At 44.6% G+C, this 21,078-nt stretch overlaps 3 protein-coding genes and 1 non-coding gene across 5 annotated transcripts; 3 read left to right on the top strand and 1 right to left on the bottom strand.

Annotated features, from left to right (window-relative positions):
- Positions 1–232: 232 nt before the first annotated feature.
- Positions 233–324, top strand: trnar-ucu (transfer RNA arginine (anticodon UCU)). Its single transcript is given in 2 exon segments — positions 233–269; positions 289–324. It is a non-coding gene; the product is annotated as a tRNA-Arg (tRNA).
- A 612-nt stretch (positions 325–936) lies between these two features.
- LOC136967544 (oxysterol-binding protein 1-like) lies at positions 937–12,550 on the top strand. 2 transcript variants are annotated; one of them, XM_067261371.1, is made up of 17 exons: positions 937–1,206; positions 2,161–2,319; positions 2,618–2,826; positions 3,096–3,264; positions 3,574–3,685; positions 3,924–4,107; positions 4,554–4,668; positions 6,023–6,080; positions 6,243–6,401; positions 6,900–7,150; positions 7,529–7,644; positions 8,061–8,164; positions 8,295–8,390; positions 8,780–8,967; positions 9,254–9,489; positions 9,650–9,688; positions 9,892–12,550. In XM_067261371.1, the coding sequence occupies exons 2-17, from the start codon at positions 2,183–2,185 to the stop codon at positions 10,032–10,034; spliced, it is 2,316 nt and encodes a 771-aa protein (XP_067117472.1). In that variant the 5' UTR covers positions 937–1,206; positions 2,161–2,182; the 3' UTR covers positions 10,035–12,550. The 2 variants fall into 2 exon arrangements, with proteins under 2 accessions (XP_067117472.1, XP_067117473.1); XM_067261372.1 differs by lacking the exon at positions 9,650–9,688.
- A 1,235-nt stretch (positions 12,551–13,785) lies between these two features.
- Positions 13,786–16,360, top strand: LOC136967772 (N-acyl-aromatic-L-amino acid amidohydrolase (carboxylate-forming) B-like). Its single transcript, XM_067261700.1, has 6 exons — positions 13,786–14,024; positions 14,465–14,660; positions 14,870–14,963; positions 15,108–15,215; positions 15,762–15,874; positions 16,036–16,360. Exons 1-6 carry the CDS (start codon positions 13,786–13,788, stop codon positions 16,231–16,233), a joined length of 948 nt encoding a protein of 315 aa, XP_067117801.1. The 3' UTR covers positions 16,234–16,360.
- A 108-nt stretch (positions 16,361–16,468) lies between these two features.
- On the bottom strand, positions 16,469–20,257 carry LOC136967607 (claudin domain-containing protein 1-like). The gene is made up of 4 exons (XM_067261453.1): positions 19,540–20,257; positions 19,315–19,422; positions 18,781–18,918; positions 16,469–18,502 (listed from the first exon to the last, which is right to left on the bottom strand). The coding sequence occupies exons 1-4, from the start codon at positions 19,829–19,831 to the stop codon at positions 18,282–18,284; spliced, it is 759 nt and encodes a 252-aa protein (XP_067117554.1). The 5' UTR covers positions 19,832–20,257; the 3' UTR covers positions 16,469–18,281.
- Between the last annotated feature and the right edge of the window lie 821 nt (positions 20,258–21,078).

Genomic DNA, 21,078 nt, shown 5'->3' with positions numbered 1-21,078 from the left:
CCAGCTTGCTTTTCTACACAAGATATCTACAAAAGCTGTATAAGACAAACTATCTAACAAATATAAGCTTGGAATCAAAATGGTTATCAGCTAATACAGTGAATAAATACCAATAATACCCTGCCCTGCCCTTGTAATTATGTTTCCACGGTTCGCTCCTATGAATGAAAACGTCATAAACCTGTCTCTCTTAACAGCTTTAAAACATCCGTTCTCGCCCAATGCAACAGGTGGCTCCGTGGCGCAATGGATAGCGCATTGGACTTCTAGGCTAGCATTAGCAATGCAATTCAAAGGTTGTGGGTTCGAGTCCCACCGGAGTCGCATTTTTATTTTGTAAAAGTACTTTCTTATTCAACTAATCTTTCAAGTTGTTTAATATCAATCGATTTGATTGAAAACTACAAACACAAAATTTATATTCTCGTTCGTCAAACAATAATTGTTCGAAATTTATTGAACGTCAGTTTACCCCCATCTAGTGGGTGTTCTGCCCAAAGACTAATCAATGTGTAGTTTCATTAAGCACGATAGGTTATTAAAACACGCTTTGTCTCAACAATCTTCATCTGAAATCATAAAATATCACGTTGGACCTCAATTTTGCCATACATAACACATATCTCTAGCTAGCTAGTTTAGTAAACAAGAAACCATGGAAGTGTACAGTACAGGACATAACATTTGTATTCAATTTGATGTTCATTATGTTATTCTCATTACCGCATCTGACTAATTTATTTTTGAGCTGGCTGTTTCTGTTGTCTTGTCATGTGTGATGTCTTCAAATAATTATATAAAAGCGAGAACTATTCTGTACTTCAATATTTCAATCTAGCACCTCCAGACCGACTATTTCGAGCAAAAATGACTTCAGGAGGAACTCATTGCTCCAGACTTCTTGGAGGAAGTTGAAGAGTGTGGCACCGGGTGTTAACCTACGGGCTAACGTTAGTCTAGTTAGATGTAGCTAGCTAGCCTGTAGATGTATGTCGAAATTAAGGCAATATGAGGCTTTAAAACAATATTTAGCACTTTTGGTGTACATTTCTGTATGCAAATCTAGTTAGCTATTTTGGTTTGAGTTCAATGCATACGTTACGCTTTAGCGTTTAGCCAGCTTGTTTGTTAGCATATGGGTGTCAAAGTTAGCCGTGACTTCACCGGGTGTCTGGTTGCCTGATCTCACATTTCGGACACGTCAAGGTAAACATAGTTAGCTTGCTAGCTTTCCTAGCATTTGGCTATGTATAGGACGGCCTTAGCGTCTGTTTGTCAGAGTACATAGAAGGATAACTGTTCTTTTCCTAATAATTTTACTGTGCTGTGACATTAAGTAGCCAGATGATTTTAAGTGAACACTGTCGTCGACTGAGCGAGCTAGCTTTCCTGTCTTTCTAAAGAAGGAAAGGTCATTGCCCACATTTACCGAGGCTAGTTGCGCTTGCTATTCCAAGCAATGGAGAGTCAAGTATGACGCCCGCATCTAGCGATCATGGTAGTAGGTAGCCTTAACTATTAGCTTGGGAACGTATACTGTACCATACAATCAGACATCATCCCTCCCCACCCCCCTTAATTTGGGCGTTGTTTGACGTTAGCTAAGTTGTTGAAAATATATCAGTAGTCAATTTATACATTCTTTAGTGGCGTTTTTACAAGGATACTAATTGAAAGTTAAGTATATGATGTAGGCTATTTGTATTTCACCTACATCTGACGGTTAAGACTATGTTTCTCTATTCAGCTAGCTACTTAGCATCGTAATTCATAAGTTACATAGTTAACAATTTAAATCTTAAATCTTTAATCTTTAAATCTTACTTGTTTTGTAAACTATTTAGCTTGTATGGAACTACCTTACCTATACGTATTTGACTTGCTGTGTAGGCTTATGAATGCTGGCTAGCTAGTTGGAGCAATTATCTATCAAATTGTCTTGATTATTGCTTTTAGAATGTCTTGTGATGCAACACTAAGGTTTGCCCTTTGATCTTTGCTTAAAGTCAACATTACCAAATGGTTGCCTCTATCACTGACAATATATCAGTGCCTGGCATTGCTAATGACACTACATTTTGAGGGTACATGCTCAATTCAATAGCTGCATATGCAAGGCAGTTTATTGATACAAATTATTTCTTTGTCGCCCAATCACAGTACAGTGATTAGGGGGGCAGTGATGTCGGAGCCGAAGACCCCCACTCCAACCCCTGCTGGTGACACATACAAAGGCTGGGTGTTTAAATGGACTAATTACATCAAGGGATACCAGCGGCGGTGGTTTGTCCTGAGCAATGGCTTGTTGTCGTACTACAGGTATGATTTTAAAATGCCAAATAACCGTAATACAACATTATAATAAAACATTATCACCACCGTATAATGTATTGTGTGGAATATACATTGTATATGCCTGTCAAATGTTTGGGATTGAACACATTTTGATCCAATGCTTCATTAGTATCCACCATGGTTCGTAGTCGTGTTGGCAAGCCACATCGTCTCTTTAAGTAAATCAAACTGTCACCATCAAATGACCACCTGTGGAGGGGGGGGGGGAGTCCAGTCATCAGTACCTCCATACTGAACAAGCGCTGGTCTCCGATCCCACCAGGACCCAAGCGGAGATGGGCCACACGTGTCGGGGCACCATCAACCTGGCCACGGCAACCATTGCCGTGGACGACGCCTGCAACTTCGTAATCTCCAACGGCGGGGCGCAGACGTACCACCTGAAGGCGAGCTGCGAGGTGGAGCGCCAGCGCTGGATCACCGCCCTGGAGCTGGCCAAGGCCAAGGCTGCACGCATGCAGGCCGAGTCTGGTAGGAGATCCTGGGGGGATGAGAGAGGGAGCTGGAAGGATCAAGACTGGATCTAGATTATTGTTCATGTAAATAGTAGTTGCAAGTTATGCTCCAAGGCAACTTTTGGTATACCGGATTTTAAGTTTGACATTGGCATTCATCTTCACATGCTCTTTAAGTATGGACACAAGTTCTCCATTAAGACCAGCGATCGAGGAGATGCCAGTGTGAAATGCGAAGCGTCGCTTAACCCGAGTCTCTTCCCAAACCTCCACCCCCTCCCTCAGATGACTCGGGGGATGACTTCTCCCCGTCCTCCGGCTCGGCACCGCCGGGGCAGAGCGGGGGGGCGCAGAGCTCCGAGGTCCAGTCCACGCTCCGGACACTGGGCAGCAAGGTGGAAGATCTGAGCACGTGCAACGACCTCATCTCCAAACACGGCTCCGCCCTCCAGAGGTCAGTCTGAAGTCGAACGCTCTGAGCAGAGGTGGGACAGAAGATGAGTAGCGTCTCTCCCCAGACATATTTTCAATGCAAGGAAATTACATTTCAATATGCCAGTATATGCAGGCCGTTCCTTAGCATTAATCACTATAAAACTGTTAGAACTGTCCACTTCTAGTTCTTGTTTATCTTACGATATGCTGTAATTGTATGGCAAGGTAACGAACTGACCACTGCATAGGTTGTGTAATCAGTGCTAGGATTGGTTGAGCACTTCCCGGTTTCAGGGGTCCTCGTGTTTATTTGCCGCCTGCCCTCCAGGTCTCTGTCTGAGCTGGACAGCTTGCGTCTGACAGGCGAGGCCGGGGATAAGATCCGCCAGGTGACCGAGAGAGCCACGCTGTTCCGCATCACCTCCAACGCCATGATCAACGTGAGTGTGACGACCCCCCCCCCCCCACACAGTGCAGTTTTACTAACCCTTGACCGGACCGCCTGGGACAGGAGCGAACATTTGTTGGTCCAAGCACAAGTCAGCCTGGCTGTTTCCACGGCTATCAAGTATCATTCTTGTATCATATATTGGTGTAACGTTCCCAATAATTCCCTCTCTCCGAAAGACGGGAGTTTCCGAGTAATGTTTCTCACCACAGGTTCCTTTCATCCCTCAGGCGTGCCGAGACTTCCTGGCCCTGGCTCAGGGCCACAGCAAGCGCTGGCAGAAGGCTCTGCAGGTGGAGAGGGACCAGAGGGTGAGGCTGGAGGAGACCCTGGAGCAGCTGGCCAAGCAGCACAACAACCTGGAGAGAGCCTTCCGGGGAGCCTCGCAGGTCAACACCTCCACGGACAGCAAGGGTGAGAGACCCCAGGAGGGCAACCCCTGACTTCCATTGACATTTATACATTTAGTGGACGCTTTTATCCAAAGCGACTTCCAAGAGAGAGCTTTACAAAAGTGCATAGGTCACTGATCATAACAACGAGATAGCCCCAAAAACATTGCGGGTAGCCAAAACATGAAGCATACATTGTGGAAACCAAATAAGTGCCAATGGGAAGAACCATAAGAGCATGCAGTTAAACAAGTTACAATTAAACAACATGAACCTCAAAAAGTGCAAGAGTGTACCTGTAGAAAAGCAAGCAACAATAATATAACTTCTAATAAGATGAATTCTCATCTCTGACTTCGTGGATGGCATTCAGACATGCAGTAGTATCAGTGGATGCTGGCCTCATGCAGGGTACCAGTTCAGAAGCTAACGCAGCAGAATCATGTCTGTGTTCTCCTGCTTTTCCAGGTTCGGTCTCAGGCAAGGGAGAGGGGAGCGATGAGGACGATGACAATGAGTTTTTCGACGCCATGGAGGAGGCTCCAGAGTTTATCACCGTGCCTGCAGATCCTCATTTCCACAAGTACGTGGACCGCTACCAGTACAGCCCTGTGTAGACCACTACCAATACAGCCCTGTATAGACCACTACCAGTACAGCCCTGTGTAGACCACCACCAGTACAGCCCTGTGTAGACCACTACCAATACAGCCCTGTATAGACCACTACCAGTACAGCCCTGTGTAGACCACCACCAGTACAGCCCTGTGTAGACCACTACCAGTACAGCCCTGTATAGACCACTACCAGTACAGCCCTGTGCAGACCACTACCAGTACAGCCCTGTGTAGACCACCACCAGTACAGCCCTGTGTAGACCACTACCAGTACAGCCCTGTGTAGACCCCTACCAGTACAGCCCTGTATAGACCACTACCAGTACAGCCCTGTGCAGACCACTACCAGTACAGCCCTGTGTAGACCCCTACCAGTACAGCCCTGTATAGACCACTACCAGTACAGCCCTGTGTAGACCACTACCAGTACAGCCCTGTGCAGACCACTACCAGTACAGCCCTGTGTAGACCACTACCAGTACAGCCCTGTGTAGACCAATACCAGTACAGCCCTGTGTAGACCAATACCAGTACAGCCCTGTGTAGACTCCTACCAGTACAGCCCTGTGTAGACTCCTACCAGTACAGCCCTGTGTAGACCACTACCAGTACAGCCCTGCTAGACCAATGCCAGTACAGCCCTGTGTAGACCACTACTAGTACAGCCCTGTGTAGACCACTACCAGTACAGCCCTGCTAGACCAATGCCAGTACAGCCCTGTGTAGACCACTACCAGTACAGCCCTGCTAGACAGGGCATTTCTATTAAATGCTTGGTTTCAAATGAGTTGTAAAGAAAAATATATATAATTGGTTCTTATGTTGAATAAATGTAATATTACTAACTATCCCCCAAAATATCCTCTATAATGATGATCATATCTGATCTTAATGTCCTTTCTAAATGGATTTTAATCTTTCAATCTAGGTTTACTGTTCTCTATGCTCTTATTTAATTACAAGCAGCCTAGCATCACATTCAATACAACATGTCACTGTTCCTGTTAATCCATCTTTGGCTTTGTACTTTATGACAGTCATTATGGAGATTGGGATCATCTTGAATACAAACTTTTATCATATTTCGTAATCATATCATAAAGTTGATTGCACTTACCCAAGTGTAGAATAAGATAGAAAAAATGACTTATTTACTATCAAGCTGACTACATGATTACAAAAATATATACACCCGCCAAAAAGCTATCATTCCTAATAGTGCAAGTAATATAATTCCAAGCCACTTAATGTCATTTCAGTCATCGTTAGTTATCGGGCATCCTGTCCTGAATCTCATGTTTTTGTCTGTTTTTTCTTCAGGAGGTCGAGTAGTAACGTCAGTGGCTTCAACAGTGAAATGTGCTCTGATGATCAGTCTGTAAGTGGACTCTTCAACCTCCTCGCTTCTGTTTGAAATTCAACAACACTTTGGTATGAGTGGATATCTACTGTACATCAACATATTTTCATCGGGATATACCCAAATCCCGTCGTTCACAATCATGGCAACTGTCTCTCGTCCCTATTCATTGGCTGACAGCTTGACGAGCAGCCGCTGGCGATCAATCAAGAGTCTCAGGAGCTTGAGCCAGTGAGGAAAAGGCGGACCCGAATCCCCGACAAGCCCAACTACTCTCTGAACCTGTGGAGCATCATGAAGAACTGCATCGGCAAGGAGCTGTCCAAGATCCCCATGCCTGTCAGTACCACACACGGCTCCCCTCATCATCACACGCTCTGCCAGGGAACCAGCCCCTTCTTATTGTTTTATTCGTTTTCATTGAACCGTTTATTTAACCAGGCAAGTCATTAAGAGCACATTGTTTTTGCAATGGGAGTCCGGTGAGTGGCGAAAGTCACTGGAGGGGAAAGGGAAGAAGGGATGCCAGAGAAAATCCAAAACAAGGATTCTAAGAGCAGGAACAGGAAAACCCAGAGCAAAGGACATAGCCGCATTAAAGCAGAAGTGCAACATGTCACGTCAGGGAAAACATCGAAAAGAACAGCAGACACCTCCCTCCCTACATATAGATCGGATGCGATGTGAAAGGGGATCATGTCTTAAATCTGATGGTATCAGGGCGTCCACCCCCCCCCCCCCCCCTCCAACCGCCTCTCACCCACACTCGTATTCCCCCCGTTCCCCCCCCCCCCCCCCCCCCCCTCAAACGACCGTTTCTCCTTCTCCCCCCCGCAGGTGAACTTCAACGAGCCCATCTCCATGCTCCAGCGCCTGTCCGAGGACCTGGAGTACCACGAGCTGCTGGACAAGGCGGCCAAGTGCCAGAGCTCCCTGGAGCAGCTGTGCTACGTGGCGGCCTTCTCCGTGTCCTCCTACTCCACCACGGTGCACCGCACCGGCAAGCCCTTCAACCCCCTGCTGGGGGAGACGTACGAGCTGGACCGCCGGAGAGAGAGCGGCTACTGCTCGCTGTGTGAGCAGGTGAGGTGAGGTGGGGGGGGGGGGGGGTGAGGTAATCGGCCCCCGTTGGGAATCCACAAAGTGGCTTGAATTGAATGGAGAGGGGAGGGAATCGAGATGGACACAGCGAGGTATCGCCCTCTGACCGAGAGAATGTGGCAGGGGCAATCCGATACATTTTGTATTGTGGAAAATAAGATTAGTCCCACGTGAGGTATTAAAGCTTCAAATCCCATGATTGGACAGTGGTGGTCCAAACCTCAATCATGAATCCCATGAGGGCAGACTAGCCGTCGCATTCAACGATTCTCTCCCTGGTTAGTAGGAGGGTATCCTGCGTTAATCTGAGATGTGGGATTGCGCTTGTAAAGGTTTTTTTTTTGCCCCGTCCTCTCCCAGGTGAGTCATCATCCCCCGGCGGCGGCGCATCATGTGATCTCGGACCGAGGCTGGATCCTGAGGCAGGAGATCGCTGTCGCCAGCAAGTTCAGGGGCAAATACCTGTCAATCATGCCGTTAGGTGAGCGAGAGAGAGAGTGGGGTGCATACTTATCAATCGTGGCTTTAGTGTCATATTGGGTAGGGAGGGGGAGGGATTCATCGCTTTCAGCCTTTAGGTTGAATAAGGATGGGATTTATACTCGTTAATCATGGCTTAAGTGTCATGTTGGGCAGGGAGGGGGTGGGATTTATAGCTTTCAGCCTTTAAGTTGAAAAAGGATGGGATTTATACCCGTCAATCAAAGCTTTAAAGGAAAAGGGGCGAGGTTTAGAGCTTTACGGGATGGATGCTTGTACATGTTGGGTATAGATGGTAATGAGATTGTGGAGATTATTTGTTGAAAAAGGTTTTTTACAGTTTTAAGGGAGAATGGTCCACATATTGGGGGAGGAATCATGCTTAGGTTCAGGATTTTGGGATTCTTCTTTGTTTAGGAACCATCCATGCCATCTTTGAGAAGGGCAATAATCACTACACCTGGAAAAAAGTGACCACCACGGTCCACAACATCATAGTGGGCAAACTGTGGATCGACCAGGTACGACAAACCCTTGCCGATTAAAACACAATCACTGAAGAAATGTATCATGCCCAAAATGTAGGTATTTATCATGAACGGAAGCAAGTAGGAAGATATATAAATTTCTCTCTGTTTTTGTCACTGTTAGTCAGGAGAGATAGACGTGGTGAACCACACCACAGGGGACCGCTGCCACCTCAAGTTCGCCCCTTACAGCTACTTCTCCAGAGACGTGGCCAGAAAGGTAGGAGACACGGACGCCATCTTGGAAACACCGACCTGAACAGGAGCTTACTCTGTTTGGGCGTGGATGGATGTTTAACGTCCATTTAAGAAATCCCCCCCACCCCACCTCCTTCTGCCTTCTGTTCGTTCTCACTTCCTCTCTCTCTGTCTCTCTCTCTCTCTCTGTCTCTCTCTCTCTCTGTCTCTCTCTGTCTCTCTCTGTCTCTCTGTCTCTCTCTCTGTCTCTCTCTGTCTCTGTCTCTCTCTGTCTCTGTCTCTCTCTGTCTGTCTCTCTCTGTCTGTCTCTCTCTGTCTGTCTCTCTCTGTCTGTCTCTCTCTGTCTGTCTCTCTCTGTCTGTCTCTCTCTGTCTCTCTCTCTCTCTGTCTCCACCCTCCCCCCCCATGCAGGTGACTGGTGTGGTGACGGACAAGGATGGCAAGGCCCACTATGTGCTGTCGGGGACCTGGGATGAGAAGTTGGAGTTCTCCAGGGTGATGCAGAGCAGCAAGGGAGGAGAGAACGGCACAGAAGGCAAACAGAAGACAGTCTACCAGACCCTCAAAGCCAGGGAACTGTGGAAGAAGAACACATTGCCGTGAGTACCGACTGTGTGTGCGTCTCCTCTCTGACAGGGCGTTTTGAGGTGGCGTCTCACTCGCACCTCCCTGTCAAATTTCGAGTTCTCATGTGATCACGTGTGAGGTTTAACCATCGGGTGCCATGTTTGAACGCATTCTTGACTTGAGTGACATGTCATTCGAAGATGCCTCCCTTGTTCGTTTTTGGGGCGCCAAAGCGCCAAGCCGCTGGTCCAATGTTCAGAGACCCAAACTCTCGGCACTGTCGGGCTCACTGGCGTCGCCCTCCTTATCGTCCTGCAGTGAGGCGGCGGAGACCATGTACTTCTTCACCTCTCTGGCGTTGACCCTGAACGAGATGGAGGAGAGCGTGGCCCCTACCGACAGCCGCCGCCGCCCCGACCAGCGGCTGATGGAGGCGGGGCGGTGGGAAGAGGCCAACGCCGAGAAGCAGCGGCTGGAGGAGAAGCAGCGCGGCGTCCGCCGGGAGAGGGAGCGCGAGGCGGCCAGCCAGCGCACCGCCAGCCAATCGGAAGAGGGTAAGCCGGAGGCCGCTTTGCATGCCGTCGCTTTTCTTTCGAGTCCTCTGTTTGTTTTTTTGTTTTGTATAGTTTCGGTCTCGTTTCATTAGTAAGAGTTGAATTGAAGGGGGGAACCCAAAAACGACTTTTGTGTGTGACCCCTTTTCTCTCCCAAAAGCCATCGATGAGGACTCTTTTACTGACTCCTCTCTGAAAAGCAAGTATTCCTCTTTTGCCTCTCTCTCTCTTCCTCTTTTCTTCCACTTCTTTCCACATTCACTTTTCTGTGGCCTCACTGGGTTCTCGTGTGCGACTTCTTTTAGCTGAGCACTCACTATTCCTTCTCCTTGAGAAAAAAACAAAACAACAGACATTCAATCGTTCTCAGAAGTACTAAAGCTAGTTTCGTTGCATCATCAGGCACTCACCAGGACAACTACAAGGCCTTGTGGTTCGAGCACTGTGAAGACCCCACCACCGGTGAACCCACACACATCTATAAGGGAGGCTACTGGGAGGCCAAGGAGGGCAGCAGCTGGGATGACTGCCCCCAGATCTACTGACCTCATCCTGCTTAGACTGGAAAAGGTGCCCCAGACCAAAGCTGGCTTCGTCGAAATGCTTTTCACACCCCACCTACCCCCCCCCCCCCCCCCCCAAACGCTGATGGTTGGCTCTCTGTTCTAAGAGATCTCAAGGATGGAGGCTGCAGTCCAGTCTGGACCCATTGGGGGGGGGGATCAGGGAATCTTCCCGGTTCTATTTCGGTCCCGAGCCCCCCCCTCTCCCTTTGCACCATATTGGAACGGGGCCCCTAGCAAAAATGCAAGGTAAGACAGTTGAAGCTTTTCCTATCAGAAGAGCTGAATGAAGCTGACGCCACTCCGACCGCATACAGACAAAGGGACCAGAGACCAAAATGGAACGGGGCCCGGCGCTCTCAGTAACAGTCATCCCTTCCCTCTCTCCCTCCCTCTCGGTGAAGAGAAGAGGAGGGGGCGGTCGACCCTCCTTCCCATACACCATGTTGTGCCGAAACCGCTTTCTCGACCCGTGAGACATACTGTAGTGTACTCTCCTCATCCACAGTCTTGCTTCTAGGCCACACCCATTCTTTTTTTAAAGGGGGTGAACTATGGCCGATATATAGTTAATATAGTAAATGTTATTAAAAAAAAAACACTGACCGGTGGCCTTCAAAAAGTCGTGAGAGGTTCTTTTTTCTTCTTTATTTCCTCCAGATTTTTCTTTTCTTTTGATTAGTGTCTTTAACTAATGATCTGAAGGATCCAGTGTTTTGTTTGCGTGTACGAGGGCATATCTGTTCTTCCGCCTGAGGGTGTATGAATCACAAGGTAGTACTGCCGCCACTACACACCTGCTATCACACAAATCAAGCAGGGGCCTAGAATACTGTATTTGTTTCACTTTTGTCAGGGTTTTCAACATAGTTGTTGGTTTGCAAACCAGGGCCTTGATTTAGTTTTGTGTAGTCTATGCTCATGGAAATTCTACGATGGTGCAATTAACTTTTAGATTTTTTTTATTTGTTGTGCTTTTGTAGTGGATCATAGTTTCAAGATGGCCTCTCATTTTAGTTGGTTCCCAAACATCACAAACAGACAGATCGTACCAAACTCACAAAATGGAAGTTGGGGGAAAAATCAAACTCATTGAACGTAAAGCTGGAATTCACAATTCCTACCCCTTTGTTCCTATGCTGATACTGGACATATCTGAATCTAATTCAGTATGTAATATTCAGCCCATGAGAGAATAAATAGCATAACATGTTTCTGCTAAGTTAGGAACAATGGCGTAGGCTGTTGTGTTTGGGTTTGAACAGAGCAGTCCACCTTACACTGTACTTGTTGAGGGTAAAAGCTCAAATGATTGTGCCGTAAAGCGAACGTGGTTTGATGACCGAAAATGTGATACAGAAAAGGCGATTCATTTGCAGAAGAAAAAATCAATTTAGATAGACTTGGTGATCTGACAAGTTCGTACATATGCAAGTGTGTGTTTTGACACCAAAAAATTATGGAATTTACTGTGTGAGTGACTTGAATAACAATTTTGTTTGTAAGTGTACTTAAAATGAAGAATAAAGAAGCAAAGAATTAAGCATCGTTGAAAATAACTATGATTTTATAAATGTATAGAAATGGTATTATAATAGTGATAATAATTGTAAGATAGATTTTCCCCCTCCTTAAACCCTGCTGAAAAAAACTGCTTAGACCAGTGTTTGGTAATACTGGTCTGCTGACTGTCTAGGCTGGTTAAACTGGTTATGTGGCTGGTTCATCAGCTTGACCAGTGTAGCCATTCGGACTTACCCTGAACAATTACCAGCTAAACCCTCGTAATGAACAGTAAATAGATCACTCATATGCACACCTACATGCACTGTGCATATTGTGTCAGTTTGTAAGTCATGCGACAGTATTATCATGTGCAATACGCAATGGGATACTGTCGTACTAAAGGTAGCTTTAATGTAAAAATGGGGAACACCATTAGGCTACCAAGATGTGAAATGTTGTGCTTTGGTGTATGGTGGGAAACACCATTCTATGGGCTACCTGATAACTTTACAGTTTAAAGGAGTACTGAAGGACGAAAAGCACTAGAACAGAACCAACAGTATGAAATGGTTTTAAGCTGATAACTAGCATCACCAACTTAGCTGGTCTGGTCAGTTTTTCTATCAGCTGGGATTTTTTCAACATAAAATGAATGTCTTAATTCTCGTTCAAAGGGAGACTCCTTTCCAAACTAATCACTGTGTTGCCAGGCACTTGACAGAGTATTGTTATGTATTTTGTCTTAAAAAAATGTCTAAATACATATACTGGTATGTCAAACAGTTGCTGTAACAAGTGTTTTTCATACTCTTGTATTCATTTTTATTTCCAATGTTTTTCACTGTTATTAATTGGATAACAAAAATAAAATGTGGTTGCCAAATCAGTTCTTTAGATAGAAAACAAAACTTGCTTGTTTAGTACAAGCTGTGCAACCTTAATGGAGAATCCTTTAAGATGTTGAAAATGAAATAAACAGCAAAACAAATGTTTCTTGGTAACAGTCTGAATGCTTATTGGTTACGCTGCTCCAAGTAGTTTAGATGCCACCGCCCACAATGCGCCGTCGTCTTCCATCCTTTCAACGAACAAATTCATCGTTTCCACATTTAGTTTCAATGATTTGTGACAAATATAATACATTGTAAATGAATGGATTATTACATTTCGCACCCAGTTAATTGGTCATTCATAAAATAATTGTGTGGGTTTTACCAGGATTACAAGGGCTCTGACTTAGGTCTGGAAGAATAGGAACATCTCGTTTGACCACCATATCGGATGTACCGGCCTTGCGTGTACAGTAGGTCCCCTGGGCCTCCTGTGTCATGCCAGCAGGTTTGCTTTGAGTCCCTTTTGAATGGCTGACTGGAAGCTACCATCCTATACATAGTGATGAGAGAGAGAGTGACCTGGTGTGGGGGAAGGGGGAGAGGGGGGGGGGGGGGCAGGGCGGGGCGGGGTTTTGAAGCCGGCTGACCGGAGAAAGGGATTGGGAAAGAGAGGGTGGAGTTGGCGACACTATAATTTCAGCCTGGGTGCTCATCTGTATACATGTGGGTTCGGCGGGACGGCTACAGTGAAGAGGAGGCGCACACGGAGCGAGGTTTTGCACAACAGCGGACAGGACTTGTGAGGGGGAAAAAGGGAGTGTGTGAGAGAATAGCGCTGAATCAGTGAAAGCGCATTAAAGGCAGGGAGAGGGGGAGAGAGAAGAAATTGGATACCAGGGGGACTGTGAGGGGAGACTTTGTGAGGAATGTTCTGAATTCCAGTGTTGGAGGCTGAATCTAAACACTGGTTCACCTTAACCGGCTGTTTTGAACCTTTCTATGTACCCAATTTCCAAGTTTGGCCATCAAGACATCCATTTTAATATCCACAGTTTTCAGGTGAAGTTGCTCTGCCACACTGCTGCAGTCCACGGTAAGGATGGGACACCATCATCTTATTTACTGTTGCATTGCCTTCCTCTGTTGGCCTACTGACAGGCTGTAATCAGTGATACCACTAGGGAGAACCTGAGAGACATATTTTTTGCCAAATTATGACCTATGTTATGTACTTAATGTTCTCAAGTCAGTGGAGGCCAGGCTGCTATAGTGGACAAGTAAACAAAAATTGAGTATATGTTAGGGCGCATCAGTGGAGAGGACATTAACGGCCCTTTCAATCTCAAGGGGTCCCAAATATTACAGAGATCTCTTTGCTTACTGTCCCTCATCAGATGGAGGCGAAGGTGGTGTATTTGCCGAAACTTTCCCGCGTCGCCGTGTGCGGTGGTACCCATGGAAACGAGCTGTCAGGGGTGTACCTGGTGAGAGAGAGACTGAAAACGAGGAAGAAGGTGGAAGAGGACGAGCTGGTGTCCGTCATGACGGTGATGTCCAATCCTCGCGCCGTCCAGCAGGGTCGGAGGTACACGGAGACCGACCTGAACCGCTGCTTCACGCACGCCACCCTCAGGTACCGGGGACCGCGTCGATGACAATGGTTACGGTTGCGGTTGGGGTACTGATATTGAGGATGATGGTGCTGATATAGGGAGGACGATGAGTGAGGAAGGTGGTGTTGATGGGGATGATGGGGGGTGTAGGTGAGTGAGGATGATGTTTTTGATGGTGGGAATGATGATGATGATTAAGATATAGAGTCAGGTGGCTGAGCGGTTAGGGAATTGGGCTAGTAATCAGAAGGTTGCCGGTTTGATTCTCGTGCAAAATGACGTGTCCTTGGGCAAGGCACTTCACCCTACTTTCCTCAGGGGAAATGTCCCTGTACTTAGTGTAAGTCGCTCTAGATAAGAGCGTCTGATAAATGACTAAATGTAAGATTATTACGTTATCTCTCTCCTCTCCACTTTTCTTGCTCCGTTTTCTCTTATTTCCCTTCTCTTCACCTTGTAGTTCCTCAACATCTGACAAAACTCCTTATGAAATAGTGCGGTCCCGAGAGCTTAACTCTCAGCTGGGCCCTAAAGGGAGTTCTAAGGCAGTGGATCTGATATGCGACCTCCACAACACCACTGCTAACATGGGCTTGTGCCTCATCTCCTACTCAGACTGTGACTGGATCTGTTTGCACATCTTCAGATACCTGCAGGCAAGAGTAAACGATATTGAAATGATGCTCATTTTAAAGTGTTCATTTAACACCAGGAGTGTTTATTTCCTGACATATATATAAACACTCCTGGTGTCAAATGAACATGTTGAATTTTGCTGTGATATTCAAAGAATGGAGTGGCCAAAACCTATTATGAGTGCATCTCTGATGTCTGAAAATGCCTTCTCATCTGGTCTTGTCTTCAGAGGTCGATGCCTGACACACCTGTGAGGTACATTCACTTTGACCTCCCGATCAGTGAGGCATATTCTCTTGACTCCGTAGGCAAACATGGCTTTGGTGAGTCACTGCACTGGGTATATTTTGATGAACTGAAACTTTACAATCACTTTATACGTATTATACAACAGTCACTCAAAAGTAGCTGCAGTCGTAAAACTAGTTGTGGCTTTCAAACATTTTGTATTTTGTCTTTCCTGGCAGCAATTGAGATTGGGCCTCAGCCGCACGGTGTTGTAAGGTCCAACATCTACACCATGATGCAACAAGGGGTCCAGCACATGCTAGACTGGGTCCACCTCTTTAACTCAGGTATGGAGATGACAACGACCAGCCTTCTTTTTGTATCCTTGTCAGTTTAGAGCTGAGATACAAAGTACATTTGTACATTTATGGAAATGATGGTCGAATGGAGATTGTGTTAGCACAGGTGGCTCTGGCCCAGGGATGCATGACACATTTACATTTAGTCATTTAGCTGACGCTCTTATCCAGAGCGACTTACAGTAAGTACAGGGACATTCCCCCCGAGGCAAGTAGGGTGAAGTGCCTTGCCCAAGGACACAACGTCATTTTACATGGCCAGGAATCGAACCAGCAACCTTCTGATTAGTAGCCCGATTCTCTAACCGCTCAGCCATCTGACTCCCTTGACATGACACTCACATGACAGCAGTAAACACAGGAAGCCCAACACTGCAAGTATCCCCCTGACAGACATACTGTGCAATGCACAGAGTAAACCTGAACCAGGAGGAGGCTAGGGGCGGCTGAAGAGAACAGAATCGGCAGTCACACGACTATGGAATGGATGAGCTCACATAGAAATGTGAGCAATTTCCACTTTCTCTGTTTCAGGAACGCAATTTGAGGGAGGAGCAGTGGATTTGTACACCATGGTGAAGAACGTTGACTACCCCAGAGACCGAGAGACCCATAACATCATCGCTGCGGTTCATCCCCAACTCCAGGTAATGGTGGCGTGACAAAACAGACTCCAGGAGAAGTGGTTCACTTCCATAGAAGTGACTTGTTTGGTCAAAGGTTAATTGCACAGTTCAAAAGTTTTTTCTAAGTAGCTTTCTTGCATGGAACACGCCTGTGCTCATAATTTCCCGCTTATTTCTGTCAGGATCGTGACTTCTGCCTCCTCCACCCCAACGAGCCCCTGTTTCAGACCTTCTCAGGAGAGACCATGATGTACAAGGGGCCTGAGCCTTTCTATCCGTTCTTCATCAACGAGTGTGCTTATTACGAGAAGGGCATTGCACTCTCCCTGGCACGGAGAAGGAATGTGGAAATACCCTCCATTCAGTTAGAGAGAAAATGAGAACAGGTAAAGAAGGGATGATGACGTACTGCAGAAAAGATGGGGTCTTTTTTCCGTTAGACTTGACAGGAAAACAATCTGAGCCATAATAATAAGGTTCTGGCATTAGACATTCTACACATGAACAGTGGATTCAACACATTTTCGATATCTCAGGAATGTGGCTAATGTTAATGGAAAAGATTCAATCCACTTTATTTTCTATAATAATAAAAGCTTTATTGAAATGCTTTGAATGAACACGCACTACTACTCAATGTACAGTTGAAAATGTACATTTTACCTCATGTTACATTGCCAGTAATGACACAATTATGACACAAACAATATTAGTGACATTTTACGCAGGAACATTCCTATATTTTATTTGCTGGATACATAGATAACAAGCTTTTTAATGATTAAAGGAGTACAGCATTTTAATAAGGCGTGCTATGAGGTCTAGTTCCTTTCATGAACCCAGACTTTTTCAGGCCTGAATGTTATTAAAGATACAATAGATAATATAATTTCACTAAAATAAAGAAATGTTTTGTCCCCTATAAACATGTGTAAGCTAATGAGGCCCTCTGAGAATTGTTTAGCAACCCAGGAAGCTCAGTGCCTGTCAATTTATCATTTTGGAGCGGCCTGCTACTTTCCAGCCAATTATGTTCCAGCAATCCTGTTCCAGCCAATTGCCTTTGGTAGGGCAGGCCTTCTTCCTTATTTTGTGAAACCAATCAAGTCAATCAAACTCAAGCTGGAGGAAAGCACAGAAGTTGGGGGCAAGACTAGAATTGGGGGAGCTGTTTCTCATATTTCAATGTATTTTATATTACCTATTGCAGCTTTAAACATCACGACTGGTGTTAAATCTTATTTTTGAATACATGATAGACTTTATGACATTGGCAGTCTGCGTTGCCTCTTGCAGAGACATGTTTTGCAACTCATATGAAGATTAATCTTTAAAATAATTTTGGTTGTATGACATTCGCATGAAAGTATTAGTACAGCATTGTACTAAATGATGTGAACAGAAAAACAACACATTTGACCACATACATATAAATCATTCAAATTCCTCATAAAAATAAAGCCTATACAAATCTCACTTCAATCTTTGAATGTCTATGACTGTTACATTTTATTTTTTTTGCCACTGAGGAAACTGTTAAGGGGCTCCATGAGACACATGTATGATGTTTTAACAAAGTCATTGATGGACAAGTATCTAAGCAAAATTCTGTAGCACACCATTTTTACTGCAGAATATGGAGATATTCAAGAAGGGGGAAAACGATCTAAACAATGTCACAACCTCCAATCTATGCATGTGTAGTCCTACATTCTAAAATAAATACTACAGGAAAACCAACAAATTAAGTTTAAAAAAGAATATTCTTGAAAATAGAAAACAATTATCTTGTTATTCCAAGCAAACATTTAGGACTTAAATTAACAAACTCTCTAAAGATAAAAAGCGTAAAATATTTTTACTTTAATATTTGAACTCCTCTTCTCTCTTAGTTAGATCACTTGTCTCTGTAGATAGTAAGATTATAACTTACTGTGCTCTTGTGTTGTCCCACCTGGTAAGTATAATAAAATAAGACTTTAAGAAGTTTTATCACAATTACAAATATTTGTCCGTAACGAGGTTATGGAGCAAACAAAGTAAGAAAGCGCTACACTAAAAAAACGTAGGAAGCAGATCTCTGTACTATGTTAGCTGTTATTGTATATGTAGGATCAAATGTGTCTGTGAATACTACTTGTAGCAGTTGGTATGTAAACAATCATATGCTATTAGGTCCAACAGGCTACATTTGCCTCTGGGTCACTTCAAGGTCCAATTACAAACCAATCTCTTCCCCCTAGCATTTGACATTCATCAAATAAAGAATAACTGAACAAACCCAACCTTGATTACCAACTAGTACTATAGAGAGCTTTTTCACCACGTTTAGAGTCAATTCTTTAAGATATTGGGTGCAGAGTTTGGTTCAGAATCAGACATTCATGGTCAAATTGCTGAACGATTCTCTGGGGTGTGACTGGGCTTCTTAAGCCACCCTGTAAGCTGTCATGCGGTAGTAGTTCTGGCTGTGGCTGCGTGCGGCCCACACCAGCAGTGCTGCTGCCATCATGTGCAGTGGTGAGGAGATGAGAGCCAGATAAAGGGACCAGCCCAGAGCTCCATCCACCTTGTCGGGGAGCACTGACACCCTGTGAAGGAGGTCCATGCCAGCCAGGTAGCAGCATACTGTGGCTAGTGTACAAAGCCCTGCCGGAAGAGAGAGTTAGACATATTCGAGTTACTACTTTCTTTCTGTTCATTGTATTTCTGGTTATTACAATTCCAAGCAATTTTCGTCTTGAATCTCTTTATACTAGTAAAGGAAATAATAACTATATAAACTATCGAGTTATATCGTCAGACAAATAACTAAATTGTCTTCTTAAAGTTAGTTTAGGTTCAGATAGTATTTTAGTCACAGAAATAATAAGGATTTAGGCACACATTCAATGTAGAGAAAGATTCAGAAAATGAATGTTACCTACCAGCCAACAGGTGGAGTACTCCTATGCCCAATGTGGGAGCAAGGCTTTGACAGAGGCAGGCACAGAAACCTATCAAGCCCGCCAGCACAACCAGACCAAGGGACACCAGTGGCAGGAGAAACTGACACCTCCATAGGTCTGAACACATAAACACGTTATTTTGGTGATGGAAAAGTGATAGCAATCTATCTTCATAGATCTGTAATGTGTCAGAAGTGTGCCTGGTGGGTCTACAGACCCTATTCCAGTAATTATTCATGATCACATATGTTTGTAATATGTTATTCATGTACACTTACATCATGAATGTTTTGTGTGTGTGAATTGTGACAGTGTGAGTCATTATTGTTTGTATTGTTTGCTAGAATACGGTACTGCTGTACAACAAATTGCCCCTTTGTAGACAAAACGTTTTACTCTATACATCACAGGATGCCCCAGGCATATCAAACAAGAGAAGAATAGTAAATCTGGGCAAGAGTATGACCATAATTGTGCACACTTGAATGAATGACTTAATGAATATCGTCTTACAGGTACGCAACATGTCTTCCCCACTGTTGTGATTCCCTGGTTCTTTGTACTTGGGGATGAACTGCTGTGGCAAAGTAAAGCTAACACACTCCATTTCCATCTTCGCATCTGCAACCAGTTGATTTGGACAAAGTGTAATACATACTGTAATACATGACAGTCATGTAAATACATATTGATATACACTCTTGATTTATAATCTGTTTGTTTTGTGTGGAATCCTACCTGGTTCTTTGTACCAGTGGGTGTGCGCTGGTACCAGCACACACCGCCACCAAAGGCCCATGGTCCCGTTGAGACGAAAAACAGTGTCGCTGTAGGTTTTCTCGTCGAATTCCCCGTCCATAAACTCCTCATGCAGAGAGCGCAGTTCGGAAACGTTAGCCTCCCCGCGCACCGTAGGACTGGTGTACTGGTACCAGTGTTGCGTCCCCACCGCCACTGACAGGTATACAGTGGCCAGTATGCTAAGGACACAGCCAATGACCAACGCCGTGGCGTAACGGTTGTCAACCATTGTTTACCGACTGATGGGACAGTCAAACGGGATTATACTTTACACTGGCAGTCGGTTGTTCTATCGGCTGCCAACGCGCAAAAGAGATAACCCTAGCAGTCTGCAGTCGAGAAATTGTCGCGAATATTTTTTTTTATCCAAACCGCTCCCGCATCTTTTTGTCTTAAATGATATACATTACAAGCCTTTCAATGATTGACACTGACCGCTTTGTTCAATTTTGACACTGTTTTATCAGTAGGCTATTTGTCCCTGTCGGACAGCTTGGACGCGCCATCTGTTCCCTTGTCCCACTTCTTCGGTCAATCACTGTTACAGATGGTGGGTGGTCTGACGCTGCGACAGAGATAGTTTGGCTGGCGTCCAGTACTCGAGCCGAAACACGTAGTCACCTACATATCCTACAACTGAATAGCACTATCAATTTGCAATTGCATATTTACGCACCCGGCGAATTTGACGTTATATGGACATTGTAAACACTTAAATCCATGTGCTTTCCTTTTCCGGCTGAATGACCTGGCAGGAATGCTGGGTATTATAGTTTTTACCAACATGCCTGATCTTTACTAATCTCTTGTTTTCCATAAAAACCTCTATAATAATCTAGTAAATTAGGTTAGGCAATTGTATCGTCAAACCAGCATCACCTGAGGAAAGAAATTCCTATGACGTTATTCAAATTCAGGCTCATGACATTGATTGCAAATATGCCCATTCCAGAATTAAGATTACTCGTTCCAATATATTTTGACCGAAACAGAAAATAATCTCTAACCATGAAACCATGTTCTTTATTCACATTTTTCCATTTTACTTGACCCAACACAGCAGAAAAATAACCAACATTTCCAAACATGCCACAAGACTTTTAATTGGGGGTAGGCTGTCTAGGGGGTCATTTTATAATGATTTAGAATTACGTTTTTTTAAACTAAATTAATTAGTAATTGTGATTATTCTATTTCATTTTTAAATGCAATTTTCATGTTTCAATTCAAGAAATATAAAATGTATTTAAAGACAGTTGGAGGCTTATACAATTTGCTAAATCATAATTGATATGCAAACAACCTGCCTAGTGATGAGTAGGCTACATGTTGTAGTACTACTACTATATTGCTTCAACAGGTGTAAATGCTTTGCACTGGATTATTTTTTTTAAATCATTAGTTAGGTTTTTCTCAAATCCAAACGAACTACAAAAAATGATTTTTGTTTTTTTAAACTTTTGACTGGTAGTGTAA

The sequence above is a fragment of the Osmerus mordax genome, chromosome 23 (assembly GCF_038355195.1).
Source record: "Osmerus mordax isolate fOsmMor3 chromosome 23, fOsmMor3.pri, whole genome shotgun sequence".
Taxonomy (NCBI): Eukaryota; Metazoa; Chordata; class Actinopteri; order Osmeriformes; family Osmeridae; genus Osmerus; species Osmerus mordax.
This window is presented reverse-complemented; position numbering and strand designations above follow the sequence as displayed.